This window comes from Chironomus tepperi, unplaced genomic scaffold, assembly GCF_022539635.2.
Source record: "Chironomus tepperi strain 1889 unplaced genomic scaffold, CSIRO-AGI_Ctep_v1 contig_81, whole genome shotgun sequence".
Taxonomy (NCBI): Eukaryota; Metazoa; Arthropoda; class Insecta; order Diptera; family Chironomidae; genus Chironomus; species Chironomus tepperi.
The window spans coordinates 173922-201362 of record NW_027226203.1 but is presented as its reverse complement, the minus strand read 5'-3'; the positions used below and the strand labels follow the sequence as shown (position 1 = coordinate 201362).

The 27441-nt window shown below is 32.6% G+C and overlaps 4 protein-coding genes across 4 annotated transcripts; 2 read left to right on the top strand and 2 right to left on the bottom strand.

The window, feature by feature from the left end:
• The first annotated feature begins 3812 nt into the window (after positions 1–3812).
• On the top strand, positions 3813–7149 carry kraken (serine hydrolase like 2 kraken). Its single transcript, XM_070633833.1, has 4 exons — positions 3813–3976; positions 4040–4111; positions 5250–5381; positions 5442–7149. Exons 1-4 carry the CDS (start codon positions 3916–3918, stop codon positions 6152–6154), a joined length of 978 nt encoding a protein of 325 aa, XP_070489934.1. The 5' UTR covers positions 3813–3915; the 3' UTR covers positions 6155–7149.
• A 1820-nt stretch (positions 7150–8969) lies between these two features.
• Positions 8970–10387, bottom strand: LOC139085710 (uncharacterized). Its single transcript, XM_070633840.1, has 3 exons — positions 10192–10387; positions 9242–9368; positions 8970–9165 (listed from the first exon to the last, which is right to left on the bottom strand). The coding sequence occupies exons 1-3, from the start codon at positions 10275–10277 to the stop codon at positions 9025–9027; spliced, it is 354 nt and encodes a 117-aa protein (XP_070489941.1). The 5' UTR covers positions 10278–10387; the 3' UTR covers positions 8970–9024.
• Positions 10388–19297: 8910 nt separating this feature from the next.
• Positions 19298–21279, top strand: LOC139085700 (leucine-rich repeat-containing protein 15-like). The gene is made up of 2 exons (XM_070633830.1): positions 19298–20726; positions 20875–21279. The coding sequence occupies exons 1-2, from the start codon at positions 19910–19912 to the stop codon at positions 21195–21197; spliced, it is 1140 nt and encodes a 379-aa protein (XP_070489931.1). The 5' UTR covers positions 19298–19909; the 3' UTR covers positions 21198–21279.
• A 754-nt stretch (positions 21280–22033) lies between these two features.
• Positions 22034–25870, bottom strand: LOC139085715 (toll-like receptor 13). The gene is made up of 5 exons (XM_070633844.1): positions 25031–25870; positions 24541–24882; positions 24089–24102; positions 22550–23393; positions 22034–22391 (listed from the first exon to the last, which is right to left on the bottom strand). Exons 1-5 carry the CDS (start codon positions 25845–25847, stop codon positions 22078–22080), a joined length of 2331 nt encoding a protein of 776 aa, XP_070489945.1. The 5' UTR covers positions 25848–25870; the 3' UTR covers positions 22034–22077.
• Between the last annotated feature and the right edge of the window lie 1571 nt (positions 25871–27441).

The window sequence follows — 27441 nt, the reverse complement described above, 5'->3', positions numbered from 1 at the left end:
AAGTTTTTACGAAAAGTATATGAAAATTATTCACCTGAAGACACCAATTACACAGTGTAATACCATAAAACTACCCAAAAAATACTTCTTCAATATCTGTTACATAGTGTAACTAGGGGTGTCGATTACAAATCCCAAGTACTTGGGATTTTTAAGGATCACTTTTGACAGTTATTATTGAAGAAATTTATAAAATCATCGTGAATTTTTGTTCCATTTTTTAAAATTTTTCAGAAAAATTATTAAAAATCGCTAAATTTATGTGTTTATTATGATTTAAATTGTGGGAGCATAAAGATTTTATGTTCATTTTTAAGATTAGATTACTCTACGGACGCAAATTATGCTTTAAATTAGTTTAATTAACATAATTAGTAATCTGTTTTTTTAAAAAAATTATTTTTTCTGTTGAAATTTTGAAAAAAAAAAATGGAACGTTATTTGCGTCCAAACCCTAATATAAAAAATAAAAAAAATCACAATTTTTCATGAATTTTTACATTAAGTTAAGAGTTTTAAGGTAGAAAATCGCCATTTTCCAGGGTTTCTCACCTTTGTCTTGAAAGCGTTGGCAAAAAATTGCTATTTTTCATGATTTGGGATTTGGGATTTGTATAAATTCTGAAAACCCAAATAATCGATACTCCTAAGTGTAACATTTAAAAAAATAACCAAAAAACTCCTTAAATTTATCGATAAAATACATAACATTAATATATGCTTTTAGCCAATCATAAATTAATAGGTAAAATGCAGCGGTGGAGCAATGGTTAAAGCGATGGTCTCATATAGCAGCGGAGCGGTCACAGGTTCGAACCCAGGTAAAAGCAAAATTTTTCTAACTTTGATTTTTTCAGAATATTGGTGGAGTAATAATTACGGCGTTAATCTTAGCAGATAGCAACGAGCGGTCACGGGTTCGAATCTAGGTAAAAGCGAAATTTTCTAACTTTGGTTTTTCAGAATATAATTAAACAGAATTTATTACAAAAACAAATTTCTAAAAATACAAATATAATATAATTAAAAAAGTGTGTCCCTCCCATTGTTGTAATTAATTAATTTTTTTAAATATTGCATTTTTAAGCATTCTTAGTGAGTACACTCTGAGCATACTCAGTGAGTGTATTTTGAGTACACTCGTTGAGCATTCTTTTGAGTATGCTCTGAGCATGCTCAAGTCTATGATGCCACATGACATTTTTAAAAAAAATGTCTCATGTCACACCACATTCCAGAGCACCTTAAAGAGTGTACTCAGAGTGCGTTCATAAAGTGGCCTCATGATGGTACTTAAAGAGTGTACTCAGAGTGCACTCAAAGTGCCATCACAAAAAATCAAAAAGTATCCTCACATGACCCCCAAAAACTGTACTCAGAGTGCACTCATATAGTAACCTCATGATGGTACTTAAAGAGTGTACTCAGAGTGCACTCAAAGTGCCATCACAAAAAATCAAAAAGTATCCTCACATGACCCCCAAAAACTGTACTCAGAGTGCACTCATAAAGTAACCTCATGATGGTACTTAAAGAGTGTACTCAGAGTGCACTCAAAGTGCCATCACAAAAAATCAAAAAGTATCCTCACATGACCCCCAAAAACTGTACTCAGAGTGCACTCATATAGTAACCTCATGATGGTACTTAAAGAGTGTACTCAGAGTGCACTCGTTAAGCGCAACATGAGGTCCCGTTCATGTTGCATGCAACTACCATCAAAGTACCATCAAAAAGTGCCATCATTGCGGTCAAGTAGCCTCATCACTCTGATATATGTAGTGATGGTACTTTCAAAGTGAGTGCACTATGCATAGTGAGTGCACTCTGAGTGCACTTTTCGTCTGTCCGGGAAATGCTTACAAAAAATCACGAAATTTCGAATCACAACCCAAAATGCCTCCCTATACTCATCCCATCAGCACTACACATGAAGCTACATCTAAAGAAAGAAAAGAAAAGAAAAATCACGAAAGCAGACCTGCAGCTTATTACATCAGTTCGTGATAATTTTTACCGAGAATTAAATTCCGTTCAATTTTTAATGTCTTAAAAGTTTCAAGAATTTCTATTTCTGGTCTGTCCATAATTTAATCAGAATGCTCAACAGCAAGTACTTCTCGGATACTTGAACTGTAAATGAAGGATCGCATGGTGTTTAATTATAAAAAATTATAAAAAAAATGCTTGAATTTGAAATGAAGCCGAATGAATCATAGCATCTATTGGATGTGCTGCCATCTGTGAGGAAGTAGACAACAAACTTTAAGCTTACGAATCTACGTGATTTTTTGATGCTGTCGATAATGCAGAATCGATGCTTTGTGGCACATGATTTTTTGAGCTGCGTACAAGCGGATTCGAGAAAAAAAAAACAAAGTTTTTATTGCGTAATAAAAAAGGATCCTGTTGTATAATTTATGAAATCTTTCATCATTGAACTTAAAATTGTTGTAAATTATTGGGAATTTTAATGTTCATAGGCATGGGATGTCGTAGAAATTTTGAATATTAGTCCATTTCGCGAAATGATGAAATTTCTTTGATTTTGTATTATTTTATTATCACGTAAAAGATAAAATGACATGCTGATGATGCTGATGATTTTAATGATGACGATGATGATTGTAATGGTGTAATGTAACGGAAATTCAGTTCATGCTGAAATCTTGTTTTGTAATCGTAAATGTGAAGAGAGAAAAAACGTTTATTGCGTGTCTTTTGTCAAGCTGAATTCGTGAAATCATTGAAGGCTTGGCAGTGGCTAAAATTCAGTAAAAGTTTAACATATGACTATAAATTTATAATTACTCAATACTGAGTACCATTGCACTTCCACAATTCATTCAAAATGTCTCCCTAACAGCACAAATTGGTCAATCCTTCAATAATTTGACTCTAAGCCGACATGAGTCTAGTTTGGTTCTGGATTTGATTTAAATCCGGTTTCATGTCAAAGTTACGTCAACGTAGTTCAAGCAAGATTTTAAATTAATTTACCGAGTTGTGCTATGATTGTTAATATGGCTTCCTAATGTTTCGACTCCCAGATATTCTTGATATTGAGACAATCTGGGATTGTACCGATCCCTCTTTCATCTCCAGCTATAGTCAAAAATACGTTAGAACTAGACATCAACTGGAGATTAACTTGTCATAAACTAGTTAAAACGTATATTTGTCCTTTCGGGTTTGTCTTTTATTGTTGCTGGAAGTCAGTGAAACTTCAAAAAGTGATTAAAATCCAAAGAACTACTCAATGTTTAGCACAATTGATCATTTTGTACTACATTAAATTGCCCTTTTTGCAATAATAAGATGGTGAAATTACACAGCTGAACATATAAACAGCAGTTGAATAAACATTCGATTTGCTTTTAAAATAATTTTACAATTTCAGAAGATAGTGCACAAAAAGTCATTCATATCTTAACAAATTTCGACAGCTTCAATTGATTAAAGAGCATAATAAATTTATTTTTAAATCAAAGCAACCATTTTTTGATTGGATTCAATTTTAACATTTTTTGTGAAATTTTAATTCATTGTAAAATTGTCAAATTGAATCTTTTTGTAAATTATTAAGGAATCATCAACTAAAGAGGTACCTAAATTAACAAATTTTGTCAGTAATACATCATAAAATGCAGAAAATTCACAATTTTAGCTCATTATTGTCATAAATTCATTCAATTCTCTTTCATACAAATCAAACATCTCCTAACGGCTTTCAAATTTTCAAAAAACCAATTTCCATTCCACAAAAAAACTTTCCCAAAAAATCCACCATCATCGACATCGAATCAACGTCCACAATTGAAAATCAGTTCTGCAATTGATGTCTGTTGAATAGGAAGCAGACAATTTATTAAAATTTGTGAACTCCGGCAATTAAATTGTAAATATCATCAAAAAATGTCAGCAACAAAAGTTACTAACGGTATGCAATACGAAAAGGAAGAACAAACAGTAGAAAGTAAGGATGAAAAGTCAACAAAACGAGAAAAAAATTATTACATCAAAAATCAATTTTTTTCAGATGGAATAAATGGAACTGAGGCAAGAGACTGGGTTGACTATGAGATTCCAATGCCTTGGGGAAAAGTGTCAGGTAAATATTGCATAATCAATGCTTTAAATCAATATCAAATAGTTGAACAAAACATGGAAAATCGACCTTGATTTTTATTGCATATATCGTATGAGGAATTTTTTCGTCTGTTGAGTATGACTACACAAAATTCATATACTCAGCTGATCGTGACGTCAGAGCGATCGGAGCACATGTAAAGAGAGTGAATTATTAATTGAATAATGACTTGTATTGTTGAGTAATTTCGGAGGTATTTACATATTTGCCAAAAATAAATTTGCGAATTTTTGAAAAGCCGGCTTTCAAAAATTAAGCATCGGTGCTTAATTAAATTAGGTGGTTGGGTTTTGGGGATCTTTTTCACGAAAAACCCTAGCAAAATGCACATTGACGACTAAACTGAATACACAAAAATTAGGAACAAGTCTTAATTAAGACAATTAGGAACCAGAGTTGCAAAATAAGGATTTCATGAAATCTAGTCTAGGTTCAGAGTCACGCTGACCGGAAGCCTGACTCACATTGGCCTTGGCCTTGATTCTACCTGGTATATGGCCTGACTCACGCTGTTCTCTTGACTGACTTACGATGGCCTGGGGCTTAACTCGCGTTAGTCTGTGATCTGACTTCCACTGGTCCTAGGCCTGATTCATGCTAGGCCTAGGACCTGACTCACGGTGGCCTAGGACCTGACTCACGCTGGTTGGGAACTGACTTAAGCTGACCTAAAGTTAGATTTTGGATCGATTAACCAACTTGTGCTATTTGGGTTGATAACAGTCTCTTAAACACCCCTTTTTCCCTTAAAATTAGACTTGGACTTGGACTCAAAGATAGAATAAATTAAAACAAAGCAAATTCGTGACTTCCTCACTCAAATGACAGTATTTGATAAGATGCATCTTTTGAATCCCAAAAATACCAAAAAATTTCTCAATTGAGAATGTTAAACGACTAAATTATCCAATGTCATTCTTTAAAATCAATATAAATCCTCAAAAATTTGCATAATCATTGCAAAAAACCCAACGACACTCTGACTGCAATCAATACCAATTCATACCTCTAAAATACATCATTAATTCCTTTAAAAAATATGCAAATTTATCTCCAACAAAAATGAAATCTAATTAAATGTTAATTAATAACTTTTCAGGCAAATGGTGGGGCACAAGATTTCGTCAACCAATAATCGCAATCCACGGATGGCAGGACAATTGTGGAACATTCGATAAACTAATTCCATTACTTCCAAAAGATATACCAATTCTTGCGATTGATTTGCCGGGTAAATAAATTAAAATTAATTAGAATTATATCCAAAAATTTGATAATTTTAAAATCGTAGGTCATGGAAAGAGTTCACATTATCCAAAAGGCATGCAATACTTTTTATTTTGGGATGGAATAACGTTAATACGTCGTATTGTCAAACATCATAGATGGTCAAATATAACCCTTATGGGACATTCACTTGGTGGTGCCTTGAGCTTTATGTATGCTGCATGCTTTCCCGATGAGACGGCTAAATTTATCTCATTTGATATTGCTGGACCAACGGTACGTGATCATGTCCAATTGGCATCAAAGACTGGAGACTGTATTGATAAAATGTTGACTTATGAAAGTTTACCGGAATCAAAGATGCCTTGCTATAAATATGAGGATATGATTGATATTGTATTAGATGCATATCAAGGATCAGTTGATCGTGAGTCGGTTAAGATTCTTATGAAACGTGGTATGGCACCAGCACCAGAGCATCTGCACAAAAATGGATATCACTTTTCACGCGATCTCAGACTTAAAGTCAGCATGATGGGAATGTTTAATGAGGAGCAAGTGCTTATTTATGCCTCACAAGTTAGATCAGAAGTTCTTAATATCCGCGCAGTTCCTGGCATGAATTTCGGTGATCCAACTGTCTATCCAAAAGTTATTGATAAAATGCGCGAAGGTGCTAAACGTGTTGTTTATGAGGAAGTTGAAGGTACACATCATGTTCATTTGGTGCATCCAGAACGAGTCAGTGATATTGTTAGTGATTTTTTGATGTCATAGACGATGTAAAGTTTGTGGACATAGCTGGATATTAGTATATAAAAATTCAATATTAGCACGCTTTATTCCTTTGTTGGAGATTTTGTCAGGATATGCATCATGGGATTGATTGCTTGGGGTAGTCTGGATTGTATCATAGGGTATACTGAGCAGGGGTGTATTCAGAGGGGGGAGGGGAGGAGGTTAGCCACAGTTTGAACAAAATTCATTAAATTGTTAGGATTTTTTGAGAAAATAATCCAAAAAGCCTTCCAAAGTTCTTTAAACCCTTCCATACCCCCAACCCCTCAAACAATCCCCAAATGCGCCTCTGTTACTGACCATCCAGATCCAAAAATTCCAACTAAATTCTGACAATAAAGTTTCCAATTTCCAAAGGTCGCTAACTTAATATTTAAATTTAGCACACCTAAATAACAATTATATCGCACGATTACCTGTTGCTGTGTGATAAACAACAAAGTCAATCCGTTTAAAATTAGAAATTCTTATGTCTAATTTATTACCAATTCAAATTCTTTTACGTACTTTAAAATGAAAAAAAAAAATTTATTCAAATTTTTCGTAAATTTAAAACTTTATGTTATGCTTTTGGTCGATGGAACTTCCTTATATTTTTATTTATTTTTGATTATGTAAGTAAAATTAGTTTAAAGTTTGACGATTTTAAAATAATTTTGGGATATAAGGTGATTTATTAGGTTATGTATATTATGGCAATTTTGGAAAAATTTGAGTTAAAAATTCTTAATTTTTGACTAAGTTGATTTGGACCCTAACAGACAATGACCATGCTCAAATGGTTTTGTGAGGCTATTGTAGGACCAAGTGAGTAAGTCAATTGTCTGTTAGAGAAACTTGAGGAATTTATGAGTAAATTTTTAACAATTTTAATGAATTTTCAAAATTTTGTCCAATATCTTTGAAATTTTCTCTCCTAGTTATGTCAAACCTTCATTAAATAATGAAATAAAGCATAAAAGATCAAATATGAATTTAATTCATTTATTATTTTTAAGTTTTCCTTAATTTTATATCCCTAATATTGTAAGCTATTGGGGTGGTTATCATAAGTAAAAAAATTTAATTTATTTTTGTATTGAATATGAAGATATTAAAAAAAAAATGAAAAAATAGAAAATAAAATAAAAGTATTTCAAAGAAATAAAAAAAAAAATATTTTTTTGACATTTTTTGAGTGATTTTTAGGAAACTACCGAAGAGAAAGTCTGCATTCTCATGAGTACCAAGGCATTGACGCTCTTCATCCACTTTCATCCGGATGCATACTCTACTATATTGATTTAATATACTCATAAGTACGCTCATTTAGGGGAGTATGCTCATTGTTTGTTAGGGAAATCTTGTCACGATATTAAATTTTGACGATTTTTTCAAACAGAGCTCAGAAGCCAACTTGAATTTTATATGGAGTCGAGTCGGCTTGAGTTGATTTTTTCATACAAAATCTGAATCAATTTCGAGCTCCGGTCTAGAAACTAAGTGCTGATGAACTAATCAATCAAATGTTTATCATATTTTAATCAGATTACACACATTGAGTTGATTACTACCATTTCTGATCTATAAAATATAAGAAAATTCTCTGGAAATTCAATAACACGGTCAATATCGCTATCAACAGCAACTAAGCAATCATAAGTTGCAATGTCAATGTTCCACATCTTCATTATCAAGATAAATACACGAGAAATTACAAAAAGTTCAAAATTTTACATCATCCATAAAGACGCTCACAATAAATGTATCACTAATTCCATTTATAGCTATCCCGTTATCTTAAACCTTGAAAAATTCACATTTGAAGTTTGCACTTTTCAAAATAACTGAACATTCTGACGTTATCTTAGTCTGCGGTTTTGATTATGAGTCAATTGGAATGAAGGTTGATTAAACTTGACTTTTGTGTTTGGATGTTATGAAAATAAGAATTACTTGCTGATTATCGGTTTGAAAATATGAACAACAACAGCAAATTTGATTTGTTCTTAAAGTTCAACATGCAAAGAGCATGCTTTCATGGTTCAGAAAGACCACTGCGGTATCTAAAATCGATGTCTTGGCATGTTTGGGAAATATTTCAGTCGAATAGGGCCGTGATGGGCTGTCAATCTATAAATTGTCTAATGTAGGGTCTAATGCAACAACCTGTGTGTCGCCAAGGACGTTTGGAAATGCCTTGAATTGTATACCGTGTCCGGTCCCAGTTGAGGCTTACCACCAAGCCGGGAAAAATAAAAGGCTGCCCACCACTAATGGCACCGTATAATGTCTAAGCTTTTTTAGCCTAGAATTTCAATTTTAATTCCACCAATTTCTTAGCAATATCTAATCAGTTGATAATCATACGATAAAGTTCTGACCTAGGTTCATCAACATTTCATTACGTTCAACAAATTATGAACTGTCTTGCATTCAATTAAAGCACTTGCGTGATGTCTAATGCATTGCAACAGACAACAAAGACAGTCTTTCGTTCGTACTATTTCATTTATTACTCAATCTAATGACCTTAAAAAATTCATTTAACAACGAAAGAGTCCATCAAGTGCTTCCAAAATAGCCGAAAAACGCACACAACCTACATACATTCAACGTCGATTATCAAATTTTATTTTCGTTAATGACGTGCTTACTACTTACCGTCCGTAAGGTTCAAAGATCAATTTTGCTGATGGAATTACGTAAAAGAAAAAAATTCCAATTTCTCTTGTAAAAATAACGACTTTTTTATTTTCAAACTCAAAAGACAAATTTGAATTTTTCAAAACCGTTACATAAAATGTCACACTCATTAAAAATAGGTAGCAGAACTAATTGTAAATTTATTGTCTCAGCTGCAAAATTTCTCACACAAAAATTGGTCCATATTTCTTCTTTAAAGGAGTTTGAATTGCCGCAAAATAATTATTTTGTGCCTTTTCGTGTATCTCATCCAATGGTGAAAACATAACTCTCATCCGCAATCGTGCCTTTACTTTCTCCAAGTCCTGACAAAAAACCACACAAATAGAATTAATCATAAAATATATGTTTTGGGTGGATATGCCTAATTTTACAGCATACTTCAATAATTTTTCTATTTCTCTTTCTCGCCTCGTTGAGTGTCTGTGGATATGAGTCTAATTCATTAGTCTCAGTATTGGCATCTGATGTGTCGAACTGCTCGTCTAAATTTGTTTCTGCTGCTTCACTGGAAAATTATGATTTTAATGGTTTTTGAAGTTTTGTTTGAGTTTGGAATTAATGGATTAAAGGATGAAGGTATTGTGGGTGATCTGGGGGTGACTTGGAGACTTGGGAGGTCTTTAAGGTCATTTTGTCAGATTTTATTGTGATTTTGGATGGGAAATTTGATATTTCGCTGTCAGAATAGACGATTGGTCTGATTACACCCGTCATGTTGCCTTTAATTGACATCTACTTCATTCTGGAGAACTACTTGGTACAGAGAAGTGTTTGAAGAATGTCATCACAATGTGGTGACATAGAATTTTCACAAATTATGTGATAGGGCCTGAAACATAGTCTTAGAGTCTCCACAAATCAACATAATTGCATTAAGTAAGTACGCAACGTCATTCAAGAGTTTTGTCGTTAAGACGGAGACTTAGAGGAGTCTTGGTGACCGTTCTGTGCCGCTTAGAGAGTAATTCACACAAACCTAGCTTGATGACTAGTTTGAGGCTCTTCAGAGACATCCTTTGAACCATTTGCATTAATTACAGCTGCCTTAATCCCTAAGTTCATGAAAAAAACCTTTTAGCTATTCTGATCTTTAAGATCCAGAGCTGCGCTAGGGCGATACGCGGCTATTGATTGTTTAACGAGTGAGGGTGCGCCAGACCACTGCACTCAATAGATATACAGTTTATAGTGGGAACAGAACCACTAAGTCCATGCTGTATTTATACAGATCCTCAATAATTTCCTAAAAATCTGACAAAATCACCATAAAAACATCCACCAAATTGCCATACCTCCATTCATCAATCCAATCAACAACTTAAACTCACATTGACTTTAATTTTTTATCTAAATCGATCTCCAAGCTACTGTAACGCATATGAATATCCTCAATAAAATCGATCTTGGCATTCATGATGATTTTTCACACTTGAGAGCTCCTTTTATTTGCACTTCTTGTCGGTATATTCGTCTTTAATGATTTTTCAATAGTTTCTTTTTCGAGTGGCAGCACTTTTTTGTTAATTTTTTGTTTCCTTTATTTTGTGTCAAATGTCGGCTTAAAAAAGAGATGAAATGGATTTTTTTAAATAAGAAAAGACACTTTTTAATGCGCTCTGCTCGAGTTGATGCTTCCTTTGTTTGGATATTTTTCGGTTGCCATGTGAATACGATTTTTTTTATGTGATAGGAATGTACAATGGTTTCTAGGATAGTTGGGGTGGTGTCGGTAGAATGTTTGTTTGTGGCTGGATGTCTGTTTATGTGGAATCTTTGTAATCGACTGTTCAGGACTTATTTTGAACAATTTTTGATAATTTCGAATTATTTCAGTCAAGTTCGAGTTATTTCAGTCAAGTTCGAATTATTTGAGTCAAATTCGAATTAACTGAGTCAAATTTGTATTATTTCAGTCAAGTTTAAATTATTTGAGTCAAGTTCGAATTATTTGAGTCAACTTTGAATTATTTTAGTCAAGTTCGAACTATTTCAGTCAAGTTCGAATTGTTGAACTTAATTTTGAATTATTTTAGCCAATTTCGAATTATTTGAGTCAACTTTGAATTATTTGAGTCAAATTCGAATTATTTGAGTCAAGTTTGAATTATTTGAGTCAAGTTCGAATTAATTGAGTCAAATTTGAATTAATTGAGTCAAATTTGAATTATTAGAGTCAAGTTTGAATTATTTGAGTAAAGTTCGAATTATTTAAGTCAAGTTCAAGTTTTTTTAGTCAATTTTGAATTATTTAAGTCAAGTTTGAATTATCTCAGTCAAGTTCGAAATATTTCAGTCAACTTTGAATTATTTGAGTCAAATTTGAATTATTTGAGTCAAGTTTGAATTATTTTAGTCAAGTTCGAATTATTTTAGTCAAGTTCGAATCATTTCAGTCAAGTTCGAATTGTTTTAGTCAAGTTCAAATCATCATAGTCAAGTTTGAATTGTTTCCAGCTATTTCACTAAGTCGCTTTATCCACATCATCCATCCAAGCAATCCTCAACTTCCAATTTCATCTAATCGCAACAAACTCGAAGAAGAATTGTCAAAAGTGTATAAGAACATTTTTTGGCGTAAAAAAGGGACAAAAGTGTAGAAAATGAAAGAAAAAAAAAATTTATGTTTGCCGGGCGCAGGTGATGATAACAACAAAAGAGATTTTCAATTCCTTTTTCGAGTACCTTCTGTTTGAACAATGTCACAATAATATTGAATAGAAATGCTATTAAATTATTTTTTAATAAAGTGTTTCAAATGGTTTTATTGACTAAAAATTTTTCATTTCTTTTCTTATTCCAGTCACAAAAAAAAAAATCCATTTTCGAGTATGTAGGATTTATAGTCATTCTTGTGCTACACATTTTCTCTTAATTCCTGCAAAATATTGAATAGAATTTCGTCTTAAAATGTCCAAGAATCAATGGCAAAAATGCATTTCTAATGGATTATTGATGTCGATGGAATTGTACCTAAATAATTGACAAGAACTTCATACTTGGTGACTTTCAATGCCTTCGTTTAGTTGATGGGAGTATAATGGAGGTTCCTTGAAATTTGCTTTTGATGATATTGATGAATATTTTGTTGGTAATTCTGTTTTTGGGGACAATGAGAGATTTGAAGGAGGTTCATGTAGCTTAATCACTAAATAATGAAGTTATTGATGAGATTTTGACAAAAGTCTTGAGAAAAATGTCAAAGATTAACTTGAAATTGCGAGAATTCATCAAGTCCCAGATTTTCCACCTTTAACAGCATCAACATCCACCATTTACATCTTTACAGCCTTTCTACAGCCAATAAAACTCGACGACACGTTTCTCAATTATTGTTTATAAAATTGATCGAAATATTTTCCAGATCTTTCAAATATTGTGTAAGTAAATAGACTTTGGAATATAATTTTGAAACAAATTTGTCCTCAATTTACCCTTCATATTGCTACATATACAATTGTTCAAATATGAATATCATGTGAGAGGAATTTTAAGATCTGAATGGAAAGTTTTCACAAAATATTGAAGGAATTGATACAGAAATGTGTTATTAGATGATATTTGGAGCCTGATATGGTATCTGGAGATATAATATCGATGAATCAGGAAGGAAATGATTTTTTGGAATATTTGCTAACAGAATTAATTCATAATTGGATGCTGAATACTTGTAAAAGATTCATTTTTAATGGTTATTGATGTCTCAATTTCGAAAAAATATTTGAAAAAACCTCAAGATCAAAATAGAGTCGAGACCAACACAACCTCAGGATATGCAAACATCGAAACTCTTACACATTACTTTGAATCATGATCAATGATCAATCAGAGTTTGCAAAACTTTGGGAGTCTGGATACCAATAGAGCTCTGTCAATTATGTGTTCAATGACTAGTATGGCAAAATAGACTAGTATGGGTTTCATCAAAGACATAGAAATTTTGAACTAGCAACAATGGGATAGTACAACAGATCGATGATCGCAGTGCTTCTTTGCTATTAAGCAAACCCAACAATTTATTCTATTATATGGCACAATATCAATTACAGATATAATTTTCTAAATAAGACATAATTCACTTAAACAGCACAAGTTAGTTAATCGATTCAAAATTACATGCTAGAATCATGTCAGCCTGTTGTTGGATTTAAGTCGAAACTGGCACCAAGTCATAGTCCTAGTTCTAGGACTGGATTTTTGATCGATTTACCGATTTGTGCTATTCGGGTTAGATTTAAGTGAAATAAAAAAAGACTCTATTTGCAAGAGACTGACAAATTTGCGATTTTAGACTCTATATGCCAAGAAATCTTGATTTACCAAACTTTTTCAGTCCTCTCAGCTAAATTAACGACAACGAAGTTTACAATCGACAATTTCGAAATTCATTAATTACAAATACATCTAACAATTTAAGGTTAAATGTGGTTAAATGATGATTCAAAATCAGGATAAATAGATCAAATTTAAAAAACTCAAATTCAATGAGCATTAATCATTCAATTTTGATACATCATCCTGCATCTTGCGACCCCATTTTTGTCTCAAAAGAATCAAAAAATATCTTTATATTATATACAAATTTACCCAAATCTTCAATACCAAATCATGTATTTGTTCAAGTTAACAATACCACCCTATGATACCTTAAACAGACTCAAACTATTTAGTACAAATGTCCTTTATTAAAACTCTATAAAAAGGGGTACAAATTCAATACAATTAAAGTAAATTTTTGTTAATCATTCTTTAAAATATATTCAAAAATATCCTAAAATATCTTTATAATAAGTTACATTGATTAATATTTTAAAATGACATGATTAATATACCCGAAATTCCAATTGTCAACAGAAATTCCGTTGCATCATGAAATAAATTTTTTATATAATTCTAAAAATCTCCAAAAGGTGTTCTTTTCATCCCCTTAAAAAGTGAAATATCAAAAAATACACAAAAAAAAATCTTATTCCTTAACATGATTTATATTTGCCATCCCATTGAAATGTGAAAAGAATTGACACCTTCGAGAGCTCATTTTCCTTTGTTCTGATCGCAAACAATGAAAACAGCAGAAAAAAAGTCACAAAAAAAAAATGTGCATCGAATGGCTATTTAATGTGGCATATCCATTTCAGTTATTTATTTTTAACTTCAAATGTCCTCTTTTGTACATCGCAAAAAAATCTTAAATTCCTGGAAATTTTCATCATCAATTTTCAAAAAGTTTTAGTTTTGATATTTCTATATCCAATTGATGGATAAACAGCACTTAAAATATTGTTTGCAATAGGAACAATAAACTATACATAGCCACATACATGACTATTGAACATAAAAAATGTGAATAGACTCGAGTGTCGTTAAAGACATTTTTATTTCTCACCTCCTTAGCTATAGAAGCGACATAAATAAATGGCTTGTTAGAACAGGTGAAAAAAAAATGTTTTTTTAAGTCGCAACTTCTTGCTCAAATTAGAGTAAATATGAATTTCAATATGGAAGATGGAATTGAAATTATTGTTTGTACTTTAGTGCCGGTATGCTGACTATGATGATTAAATTGGGAATTTTTTGGGAAATGATGAAATTGGAGTTAATTTTGAAGATCCTTAGTGATACCTAAAATGTAACTTAATGAAAGCTTGAATAGATTTCCAAAAATAGGGATAGTTGCGATGCAATGTGGTTAAAAATTAAGACACTGTGGATCTGATCACACTGCGTCGTGTGTCAAAAAATATTATTTTCAGGAATTTTAGTTTGGAAACTAAATGCGAGTGGAATTGGATTCGATAAGTCGACTGTTTGTCTAGTTATTAACTTAAACCCTAACAGACTGCTTTCAGGTACCGTAGTGGTCTTTCTGTAATTTGAAAGCATACTCTTTGCCTGTTAGGATTGACGTTTCATGCTAAGATCCACAAATGTCAAGTTTATAACTAAAATAATTGCAGTCTGTTCCTCTAGTAGTATTTCATAATTTTAGAATCATTTAGACACAGTAATGACTGGATTCAACAACTTAATGTTCTTCATTTACTAATGACCAGATTTAGAAGTTCTTCTTTTTTTCTTTTTCCTTGGCTGAAGCGCACGAGGACACATTGCCACGAGCAGGGAAAGTCTAAAGCCAGCTTTTTCCTTCGAAACCTTCTGCCAGTTCGTGATATTTAGATCTCGAAGATTTTCGAATTTTGATAGTATCAAATCGAAATTTTCATACCAAATTTGAGCACAGCATATGATTCACGTGCGACTCATCCAAGAATTAATAGCTTCAAATACAACAAAGTCAGACACGAATAGTCTTCATCTTAATGTCTACAAACAACTTTAGTCGGTTAAACGATCAGTGAATTCTGCCACAGGTTAGTCAATGACTCTGACTTGCTGACTTACTTACTTACTTCGCTGTCCGAACAGATCAATTGTGATCAATGATCTCCCACAAGAGACTTGCTGACACATTCGGTTTAATTCTGGCATCATGTCAGAGTCACGATGACAAAGTTTCAGAATTTTTCAAGAATTTTTATAAATTAATCGATTTGTGTTGTTAAGATGTCTATCTCCAAACCCCAAAGTTCTATCTCCAACATATATGTAAGTGTCACCTTCTCCCAATCCATTCTCCAACAATAATTATGACTAACGGTCACTTTTAACCATTTATTACACAATCACGACTTTTGTAATAGTTTCATCACCTAAAATTATTTCAATTGAAAGGAATCGTGACTTGCCTTATCAGTGAACTTTGAGGTGAATAATTTGTGAAACATTGCATTTAGTTCCAACAGTATTTGTGAGGATTTCGTAACAAACCGCAAAATTTTTCTAGTCTATTGTGCTATTTGGAAGTGTTTGTAGATAAAGAAGATTGTGATATGTAGGTTGATGTGACTCTAAACTGGATTTAGCGTCAAGTCAGAGACATGCTGGTCTGGGGCTGGATTGTTGATCAATTAACCAATTTGTGATATTCGGGTCTTTACCATACAATTCCTTGATACATCAAAACATGCGTAAGCAAATCACATTTCATAAGCACATTAAAATCCCATTGCTTGCTTAAGCATGATGAGATCATCATAATACAATTTAAAATTGTTGATGTTCTTAAGCCAATGATATCAAGATCAATCAATTCCTACATCTGCTCTTAACAATCTCCTTTCAGGATTTTTCTCAAATTCTTCAGAACACACACATTCTTTCTCATAGATTTATCAATAAATTCCGATCAAAATATGCTCATACAATTCTTATTCCTTGACTGAATGGTTATGGTAAATTATTGCAAGTCATCATATTTCAATTGGGTGTCTTCGATCACTAATCGTTCTCGTGTGAATATCATAAAATGTATCGAATTGAAGATGATGAACAATTGATGTGGTTTTGATTCTAATGAAATGAGGATGATCATGTGATGAGCAATTCCGAGCATATCAATGTGGGGAACCATATTTTGGCATAAAAATGGGTTCAAATCAGACGTTATGTAGCCGTTAGGGCAGTGATGGGCAACATGTGTACCGCCGAAATTTATAGGAAATGCCATGAACCGTCTGCCGTATACTGTTTCAGTCAAGACTTACCAAAGACGAATCCTTGCGTCTTTTAGTTAGAACAGCGACCGTAAGCGAACATGCTGTGCTGTTCAAGGATCTTTTTATAAAATTCGAGGATATTTTTAGACAGAATGATCAAATGGAACAAAAAGTCCCAAAAATTACCATATCCCACCAACATTCTCAAACCCAAAAATGAATGTAGGCTGGCTTAGGAAATATTTCCGCTGCCATCCAACCTGTGTAAACCTTTCACACATTCCAACACCTTCATAATAATTAGGAAATAGAAAAATGACACTTGTCTGTGTATTATCCGAACTACTCATTATACATTCATATCAGACGAGCAGAACGAACCTCATAAAAAAGCCTTATTACCCCACTATATAATATATGGAGCAAACAAAAGGAACAGACATACACAGTAACTGTTTCCACATCATTTTCATTCTTATTATTATGCTACCTTACATTTAAGCCACATCAGTAATAATAGCAGTGACAATATCTACTTAAAAAATGTGTAAACAAAATAACAGATATCGACAAACTTTATTTCTATTCGCTGCAATTGGATAGAAGTCGACTTTACTTTGACACGATGATGATGATGTGGAACATAAAGTCTGTCGTCAACGATCAGTTTCAGTCTGGTGCTCAAAGTGTTATCAAGTGGATCTGGCAAGTGTAAAAAATAATTAAAATTATGTGAAATGTTGTGTTGGAACTTCTGAAGAATTTCAAGTCTGATCTCAAGTAGAAATCATCCAGCAGAAATCGAATAACTTAAGCCTAACGAATAAACTGTGTCTTTGTCTATGAAGAATATTTACAAAAAAAATTTTGTTCGTTTTGGCTCGAGTCATTATTTTCTGCTTAATCATCGATTTCTGTGTCCTGACTTGATCTGCATATCCATTGACCAAATTAGGTGAGACAATTTTTCACATGATTTGTTGCGTGAACATTTTTTCATGGCTGATCACTTCTGGGAACGATAAAATTTAATTAAATTAATCAATGACTATACATTTTAATTACACATGATTTAACTTAGTTATGGGATGGGAATTTGAATTTTATTTGGAAAGTTAGCTGTCCTTTGGGGTGTGTAAGTTGAGTTATTGGAGGATATCTTTGGTTTTGATGGTGAAAAGGGCTGCATGTACAAGAATATGTAGCCTGATTGGACAAGTTAATAACTAGACTATCGACCGATATGACATTTTCTAGTCCTTTACTTAAAGATCTAGTCAAATAGACTAGAACTAGTGACGAGAATTTGAACTAGAACTAGAACTTGCCTAGAACTAGAACTAGTTACTAGAACTAGAGCAAGTTGCGAGAATCAGAAATAGTTTTTGAACTAAAAGAGGATCTAGTTATGAACTAATCATTATGTCAAGTTGTTCACTCAGGTACGATGTTTTATGACTTCATATTTGCCACGTGGATGGTTAAAAATTGGATAATCATCAATAATTAGGATTTATTGTGTTTAGGAAAAGCTACATAAGCGTATAAGATGATTATCAATAAGGAATATGAGAAGAAGTTAAGGATCAAGCTCATATCATGCGGCAAAATTCGAAATACGACTATTGATGCTTATTCTTCCACGTGGCATGACAATCGTGCACATTTTCAACAAAATGTAAATTTTTTTCATTTTTACCAACTAAATTTCAACTTTCCCGAAAAGCACAAATTGGACAATCAATCAAAATTTCAGTATCAGGGTGACTTGTCTCTGACATGACCCAGACAAGACTTAGACAACAAGTCAAAGTTACATCGACCCAGGGCCGGTTTTTTTTTTTTTTTGACTCAAATACCACGTCATAGTCAAGTCGGCCTGGGCTGGATTTGTATTGACTCAGACACTAATTTAGAGTCACGTCAGTCTGATCGATTTGAATCCGGCATCATATCAGTCCGGGTTTTGAATGGAATCACCGATTTGTGCTATTCGAGTTCATTCATCAATCTAACTGAAATTTACCCAAATGTCCTCAACAAAATATCAAGTCAACATCCCTCGACACCCCAATTACATATCAATTTAAAATAAAAATTAATTACATCAATGCACATCAAGCCACTCCAGCCATGATCATTTCATTCAACAAAATTAAGAAATTTTTAACAAATTTTAATTCCCAAATGTTTAACATTTGTCAATAAAACACATTAGGGCATATCCAATGGATAGAGAAAAAGAAGCTATTTTTCGATTTTCATGCATGAATGATCAAAAGTGTCATCAATATCACACAATTCAGTCGACAAATGTTTCCCTTTTTTCACTTTTATTGTCTCACTTACGATGTTGTCGATAATTTCATTGAATTTTTGTAATTCACTTTAATTAAACAGCTATTCAATGACTTTTAACGACTCATTTTCATTCTCTCAACTGCTGTTGAACACAAAAAAACTTTATTTTATCTGGTGAGGGTTGCGACATTGAAAAATTGAAATGCATTAACAAATTTTTAATTCTGTCTTTCTTGTTGGAATTGAAAAGTTTTTGCTCTCGCTTGTGTCATTTAGAAGTTTTTTTTAACTTTCTCGCTTGATGATTTGCCATTAAATTCTCGGAATGAAATAAAAGTTATTTTTGAATAAAAAAAAGTGAGAAATAAGTTTTTTTATGACTTGGATGGAGCAGCAATTGTGGATCTGATTCTTAAGTAGTTTTGTGGAAATTGTGATCCATTTAGATGACAATCTCAATTGCTTGATGTTCGCGGCATATCTATGTGGTATTTATGACCGCCGTCCATAACAAAGTCTGCATACCTTACACATCACATGTTGTATAGAGCCACTGATACTTAAGTTAAGTTTAGATGGTGTAGTGTCAGTATGTCGTGGATATCTCGTCATTACATTGCGCTACGATCAGCACGAAGGAGATCAGTGTTTCGCTTACATTTGTATTAGAACAAGAAGCAAGCGTCAAGCACTGGCTTGTATATATTGACATTTGGGCCCATTGCCACGCGGAGAAACGTCTGAAGCCGGCTCAGTCCTTCGATTATTTGGGAATTTTAACTTTGCAGTAAACATGATAATTAAATTTCAAAACTTTACTATATTAAGTTTAATCACAAATTGTTTACACCTCATTTAAAACAACAGTAATGTGACTTTTCTTTATTTCTAATGATTTGGCACAAAATAATCTTGACTGGTGGTATGACGAATGTGCTGATAAATATTTCATAATATTACACGCGTCCACTGATTCACACTTAACCAGTCACCATGATTTTTATATTTTTATCACAAAATAACAACAAGTTCCTTCCTGTCCAAAAATCTTGATATACTTTAAAGTGTTGAAAAATAACGACATGAAGCTTAAAATAAGCTAAAGCTGATAAGGACGTTAGGTATAAATTCATTGAAAAATGCTCTTAAATCATCAGTAATCTTTTAACAGTTCAATAGCAAATATTATAAAATGTATTCAACCTTAATTTTCGTCTTTTTGGTGATCATTCAAACTGCTCACGGTCAATCGATAAGTTGTGAATATCTCTATGACTACCAAAGGGTTTATTCATGTCATATTGAAATTTTTAATCCAAATGGATTCAACAACTTCACTTATATAAATGGCACGCATTTACCAGATAGGACAAATGATGATGTCTTGATTATTGGAAAAAGACCGTCCTACACCACAAATGCACCATCGATAATATGCAGTACATTTAGAAATATTAAAAACTTACATCTTCATAAAGCTGGAATTGTAAGAATCGACGAAAATGCTTTTCATCACTGCACTAAATTGCGAAATTTAGATCTCGAAGGTAACAACATTACAACATTACCAGGAAATGTCTTCGATCACTTGGTGACTTTGGATACAATAAATTTATCATACAATAAAATATCAACAGTTTCTGGAGAGTGGTTTACTGGTTTGGAAAATTTGCATTTTCTAAGTTTATTAAGTAACGAAATTGAGGAAATATCCAGGAATGCCTTTAGTTCCTTGAAAAATTTAACATACTTATATATAAACGTGAATAAGATCAAAGTCCTTCATTTTGACTCATTTGGATATTTGTCCAATTTAACCCACATCGTTGCTAATCACAATAAAATTGAAGCGATTGATGAAAGAATAATTGATATGACTGCAGTAACATACTTTGGTATGTACGATAATGTATGCGCAAATTATGAGGCTCAAGATACATCAGAATCAAAAAATTTAATCAGGTATCATCTGAGAGAATGCCTTGATAAATATAAAGTTTTGTTTCCTGGTAAGTTGTTATTATTCTTAGGCTAATGATTTATAAAACACCATGGCTGGTGTGACTCATGAAGATTTCACTGTATCCGTTCCCATGCCAGAACCACGCCAGCCTTACTTACTCTTACTCATAAATTGTCACTTACTCTTCAATATAGAAACTACATCAACTGCTCCCACAACAACTGCTTCCACTACAACTGTCTCTACAACAACAATAACATCAACTACCAATGAATCAACAACCACAAGACCAACACTACCACCAGGATGTACTGATGGTAACATTGATGAAAGAGTTTGCAGACTAGAAGACAGGAATAGAGACTTGGAAGAAGAAAATAAGGAACTTACCAATGTTACTACAGCTATGCAGGAACAAATCGAGAATTTAGAAAAGCAATCTTTAGGATTTACTTCAGCAATTGAAGAATTGGAACGTAAAATTCTTGAGCTAAGTCATCGTCCTTGTGCATGTTAAATTAGTTGTTCATACTAATTGTATTCAGATCATCAAGATGGAAGTTTTATAATAAAGAATTCCTATTTATTAAATTAATAAATATCAAGTTTTAATCAAAATTTTAAATCAAATTAAATTCATTACAATCAAATACACTAAAATTTTCAAAACATTGAACAAAACAATTGAAATATTAGTGATGATTTGCCTACTTCAATAATGAGATTCATTGATGTCGAATGACTTAATATTAATGTAGTTACAAAAGGATGAGGTGCATTAGATTGCAATAACTCATGTCAGATAGGATTGCATTGTGTTATTCCCGGAATGGGACACTTGAACTTGTGGAATCAGCTTAATAGTCTAGACTCTTAAGAAAGACCAAGGAATTGGTTTATTTAATGTTCAAAAAAGAACGGTAAAGTTGTCAACATTCCTTTCGTCCATTGGTTCGCACATTCTTTCCGCGCAGCAATGGGCGCATCCTATGTGCTCGCATGCTATCCTACGTGCGCACTCGCCAAGGAAGTAGGAAGAAGAAGTAAGGATATTCAAATGGTATGTAAATAAGAAGTAAGATCACTGTTTATCAGTTCTGAGCCTTCAAGACGAAGACAAGATCAAAATGTCACGTGATGTTTCGATCTCGTGAATTTGTTAAAAGCATAACAAACTGAAGTAACAGCCCCAATATATGTCCTTTTACTCATTCCTTATATTTCAAGTGTTTTAATTAATTTAACTGAAAATGTCAATGTATTTGATTGTAGTAAAATCACAAATGATTGAAAATTCTAATTAAAACTTGATATTTATTAATTTAATAAAAAAAAAAATTCTTTATTATAAAACTTCCATCTTTATGATCAGGATACAATTAGTATGAACAACAAATTTAACATGCACAAGGACGATGGCTTAACTCGAGAATTTTTCGTTCCAATTCTTCAATTGCTGAATTAAAATGCTTTTCTAAATTCTCGATTTGTTCCTGCATAGCTGTAGTAACATTGGTAAGTTCCTTATTTTCTTCTTCCAAGTCTCTATTCCTGTCTTCTAGTCTGCAAACTCTTTCATCAATGTTACCATCAGTACATCCTGGTGGTAGTGTTGGTCTTGTGGTTGTTGATTCATTGGTAGTTGATGTTATTGTTGTTGTAGAGACAGTTGTAGTAGAAACAGTTGTTGTGGGAGCAGTTGATGTAGTTTCTATATTGAAGAGTAAGTAATAATTTATGAGTAAGAGTATGATCAAGTAAGTCTGGCGTGGTTCTGGCATGGAAACGAATTCAGTGAAATCCACATGAGTCGCATCAGCCTTGGTCCACATTTTCTATGTCATTAGCCTAAGAATAATAATAACTTACCAGGAAACAAAACTTTATATTTATCAAGGCATTCTCTCAGCTGATGCCTCATCATATTTTTTGAATCTGATGGATCATAAGCTTCTATATCTGTACATACATTTTCGTTTAAAACAAAAAATATAACTCGAGTCATATCAATTATTCTTTCATCGATTGCTTCAATTTGATTGTTATTAGCGTAAATATTGGTTAAATTGCGCAGATATCCGAATGAGTCAGAATGAAGGACTTTGATCTTATTGAAGTTTAAATATAAGACTGTTAAATTTTTCAAGGAACTAAAGGCATTTCTGTTTATTTCCTCAATTTGGTTCATTAATAAACTTAAAAAATGCAAATTTCCCAAACCAGTAAACCACTCTCCGGATACTGTTGATATTTTATTGAATGATAAGTTTAATCCTTCCAGAGTCACTAAATGATCGAAAACATTTGCAGGTAATGTTGTAATGTTGTTTTCTCTAAGATCCAAATATCGCAAATCGGTGCAATTATGGAAAGCATTTACGTCGATTCGTACAATTCCAGCATTATCAAGGTAAATCCTCCTAACATTTCTAAATTTACTGCATATTATCGATGGTACATTTGTGGTGTAGGACGGTCTTTTTGAAATAAGCCAAACATCATCATCTGTATATTCTGGTACATGCGTGCCATTTATATAAGTGAAGTTGTTGAATCCATTTGGATTTATAATTTCTATACTACAAGTATATCCTCTTTGGGCGGTATAGTCATAGAAATATTCGCAATTTATCGATTGGCCGTGAGCAGTTTGAATGATCACCAAAAAGACGAAAATTAAGGTTGAATACATTCTGTAATATTTGCTATTGAACTGTTAAAAGATTACTGATGATTTGAGAGAATTTTTCAATGAATTTATACCTAAAAACCTTATCAGCTTTAGCTTATTTTAAGCTTCGTGTCGTTATTATTTGATACTTTAAAATAAATCAAGATTTTTGGACAGGAAGGAACTTGTTGTTGTTTAGTGATAAAAATATAAAAATCATGGTGACTGGTTAAGTGTGAAGCAGTGGACGCGTGCTATATTAATCAGCCCATTCGTCATACCACCAGTCAAGATTATTTTATGCAAAATCATTAAAAATAAAGAAAAGTCACATAGCTGTGGTTTAAAAGCAGGTTTGAGCAATTTGTGATTAAACTTAAAATAGTGATGGCTGAAAATTTAATTAGTTCATTAAATAGTGATTTGAGATGGCTCGGTGACAGAATGGTTTACTAAACCTCAGTACATATTCATTGCAACATCGATCCAGCGATCATATGTCCTTTTTCGAACCATATGTAGCGAAAACGCGGCTACCTTTGAAGGCTCCAGGCAGTAATATCATCAAAGTAAAGAAGATGGTTCGGATTCCACTGTAACTGGTGCTCTAGGCTTGAACGGAAAATATGGCGAATCCTCAATCGTATAACTATCCAATAGTCATGAAACATAAATAAACGCGCAGCTATAAATCTTAAGGTCTGAACTTAAGAATATAAATATCAATGGATACTAACAGGCAAGTAGTATACTATAAAAAGTGGAACAATTGAAAGTAAAACTCGCCAGCATAAATACAGCAAGGTCTCAATGCCATGTTTTTGTCTTAAGGTGAAGTTGTGAGCACAGATGTGCTCAAATTTAAAGTCAGATAAATTTTAAGTAAGTAAATAAGAAGTAAGGTCAATGTGTACCAATTCTGGGCCTTCGAGACGAGGACAAGATCAAAATGTCACGAGGTGTCTTGATCTCAGTAACAGCCTCAATACGTGTTCTTTTGATCATCACTTATATTTCAAGTGTTTTGTTTAACATAACTAAAAATAACAATGTATTTGATTGAAGTAAAATCAAACTTGATTTAAAATTCTAATTAAAAGTATTTAGTGATTAAATTAATATAAATCCTTTATTATAAATCTTCCATCTTGATGAACTGAGTATAATAAGTATGAACAACTAATTTAACGACATGCACAAGGACGATGGCTTAGTTCAAGAATTTTACGTTCTAATTCTTCAATTGCTGAATTAAAACCTAAAGATTGCTGTTCTAAATTCTCGATTAATTTACTTTGATCATCGATTTGTTCTTGCATTGCTGTAGTGACATTGGTAAGTTCCTTATTTTCTTCTTCCAAGTCTCTATTCCTGTCTTCTAGTCTGCAAACTCTTTCATCTATGTTACCATCAGTACATCCTGGTGGTAGTGTTGGTCTTGTGGTTGTTGATTCATTAGTAGTTGATGTTATTGTTGTTGAAGGAACTGTTGTAGTAGGAGTAGTTGTTATGGGAGCAGTTGATGTAGTTTCTATATTGAAGAGTAAGTAAAAATTTATGAGTAAGAGTATGATTAAGTAAGGCTGGCGTGGTTCTGGCATAGAAACGGAGTCACGCCAACCTTAGGGTTCATTTTGTATTTCATAAATCTAAGATTATTCTAAGATCAGAATTCTTACCAGGAAACAAAACTTTATATTTATCAAGACATTGTCTCAGATTAAACCTCATCATATATTTTGAATCTGATGTATCTTGAGCCTCTAAATTTGCACATACATTATCTATCATGGCAAATGATGTTACTCCAGTCATGTCAATTATTCTTTCATCAATTGCTTCAATTTTATTGTGATTAGCAATGATATTGGTTAAATTGGACAAATATCCAAATGAGTCAGAATGGAGGACTTTGATCTTATTCACGTTTATATATAACATCGTTAAATTTTTCAAGGAACTAAACGCATTCCTATTTATTTCCTCAATTTCATTACCTATTAAAACTAATCTGTTTATATTTTCTAAACCATTAAACCACTCTCCAGAAACTGTTGATATTTTATTATATGATAAATTTAATCCTTCCAGATTCACTAAATGATCGAAGACATTAGCTGGCAATGTTGTAATGTTGTTCCTTTCGAGATCTAAATATCGCAAATTAGTGCAGTTATGAAAAGCATTTACGTCGACTCGTACAATTCCAGTATCATGAAGATAATAATTCCTAACATTTCTAAATTTACTGCATATTATCGATGGTACAGTTGTCGTATATGATGGATTTCTCCCAACAATCAAAACATCATCATCTGTCCTTTCTGGTAAATGCGTGCCATTTATATAAGTGAAGTTGTTGAATCCATTTGGATTAAAAGTTTCAATATGACATGAATATACTCGTTGGAAGTCATAGATATATTCACAACTTATCGATTGACTGTGAGTAGTTTGAATGATCACCAAAAAGACGAAAATTAAGGTTGAATACATTCTGTAATATTTGCTCCTAAACTGTGAACAGATTACTAATGGCTTAAGAGCATTTTTCAATGAATTTATACTTAACTTCCTTATCAGCCTTAGCTTATTTTAAGCTTCATGTCGTTTTTATTCAACACTTTAAAATAAATCAAGATTTTTGGACAGGAAGGAACTTGTTGTTGATTAGTGATAAAAATATAATAATCATGGTGATTGGTTAAGTGTGAATCAGTGGACGCGTGTTATATTTATCGGCCTGCTATATTTATCAGCCATTCGTCATACCACCAGTCAAGATTATTTTGTGTAAAATCATTAGAAGAAATAAAGAAAAGTCACATTATTGTGGTTTTAAAGGAGGTGTAAGCAATTCGTGATTAAACTTGGTATAGTAAAGGTTTGAAATTCAATTAGTGCATTAAATCAAGTATTAATAATAGTGGATCCTAGCAGGCAAAGAGTGCATTCAGTTGTGATCCATGACCTCTCACAGGAGTCACTTGAAGTTGACTTTATCGCTGGATTCCACTTGCTAATTTCCAACACCAAGGTACAGCTTCCTTCCAAGAGTTCTTTGCCCGTCCACGAGCTCTTCTACCGTCCAGAAAATCAGCTTTGAAGACCTCAATTAACGGAGTTTCTTTTGGTCTTCTAATTACATGTCCAGCCAATCGCAGCCTGATAGTGAGCTCGCCAGAAAAAATACAGATCAATGTCATTAAGTTCATCATTGCCTCTATATTTATCAAGGTAATTTGCCTTAATGTGAAATTCAGTGAAGTGAATTTGTCAAAAGCATAATAAACAAACCCAAGTGGACAAAAATACGTTAAAGCTAGTCATCAACTAGACTTAACTCCTGACTAGACTCTACTTTATTCATCCAAAAAAACATAAAATTTCTGATCCATTTCTATCCACAAAAATCATCACGAAAGGTACATTTGCCAAAAAAGTCATAAAACTTGCATGACATCAAAACTAAAATAAGTTCAAAATCTGAATTAAACTATGGAAAAATGAGCAAGAAGTAAGAAGAAGAGCCACAAACTATCATACTGAGTTTCAACTACTTTTCTCATTTTTTTGGCTTCTGATTTCAAACAAACAAGAAGAAAAACTTCAATTACAAAAGTTGAAGATTCTTTTTCCAACTTTCTAGACTTTAACTTCTTTTTGAGTCCGTTACAGTTGGGAACATTACGAGACATTAATTTTTATGAATAGGACAAAAAATCTCCAAAGAATTTTACATATTTATTCTCGAGACATAATGCGTATTGTGTCATTTTATGAATGCCTTCATCATCATCATTATCGTTGTTGATAGAAAAAAATAAGAAAGTCGACTGGAGATGAACATTAACATTTATTGCTGCCTTGTCCACAGCTGGTCAATATGAATTTTTTATTCTTATTCGTGATTGGAATTTTATTTATTTTTTTTTTGCTTCTTTCGATTTTTTGTAATAAAATTGGACAATTTTTTTCGGTTGTCATATTTGTGTGGGTGCATGTGAGTGGGTGGGTTGATGTCCTTGTGGATGCATTTGAGGGAAAATGAAATTATCGAAATGAAAAGTTACTAATTTTGTGAGGACTT

What these genes read in the sequence shown, in the direction of transcription:
- kraken (XM_070633833.1), top strand. Translation starts at nt 3,916, where the DNA reads ATGTCAGCAACAAAAGTTACTAACGGTATGCAATACGAAAAGGAAGAA. An exon ending in GGAAGAACAAACAGTAGAAA is followed by an intron (nt 3,977 to 4,039) that starts GTAAGGATGAAA and finishes AATTTTTTTCAG; the next exon opens with ATGGAATAAATGGAACTGAG. An exon ending in GCCTTGGGGAAAAGTGTCAG is followed by an intron (nt 4,112 to 5,249) that starts GTAAATATTGCA and finishes ATAACTTTTCAG; the next exon opens with GCAAATGGTGGGGCACAAGA.
- LOC139085700 (XM_070633830.1), top strand. Translation starts at nt 19,910, where the DNA reads ATGTATTCAACCTTAATTTTCGTCTTTTTGGTGATCATTCAAACTGCT. An exon ending in ATATAAAGTTTTGTTTCCTG is followed by an intron (nt 20,727 to 20,874) that starts GTAAGTTGTTAT and finishes TCTTCAATATAG; the next exon opens with AAACTACATCAACTGCTCCC.
- LOC139085710 (XM_070633840.1), bottom strand. Translation starts at nt 10,277, where the DNA reads ATGAATGCCAAGATCGATTTTATTGAGGATATTCATATGCGTTACAGT. An exon ending in GATAAAAAATTAAAGTCAAT is followed by an intron (nt 9,369 to 10,191) that starts GTGAGTTTAAGT and finishes ATAATTTTCCAG; the next exon opens with TGAAGCAGCAGAAACAAATT. An exon ending in GAAATAGAAAAATTATTGAA is followed by an intron (nt 9,166 to 9,241) that starts GTATGCTGTAAA and finishes GTTTTTTGTCAG; the next exon opens with GACTTGGAGAAAGTAAAGGC.
- LOC139085715 (XM_070633844.1), bottom strand. Translation starts at nt 25,847, where the DNA reads ATGTATTCAACCTTAATTTTCGTCTTTTTGGTGATCATTCAAACTACT. An exon ending in ATATAAAGTTTTGTTTCCTG is followed by an intron (nt 24,883 to 25,030) that starts GTAAGAATTCTG and finishes TCTTCAATATAG; the next exon opens with AAACTACATCAACTGCTCCC. An exon ending in ATATAAAGTTTTGTTTCCTG is followed by an intron (nt 22,392 to 22,549) that starts GTAAGTTATTAT and finishes TCTTCAATATAG; the next exon opens with AAACTACATCAACTGCTCCC.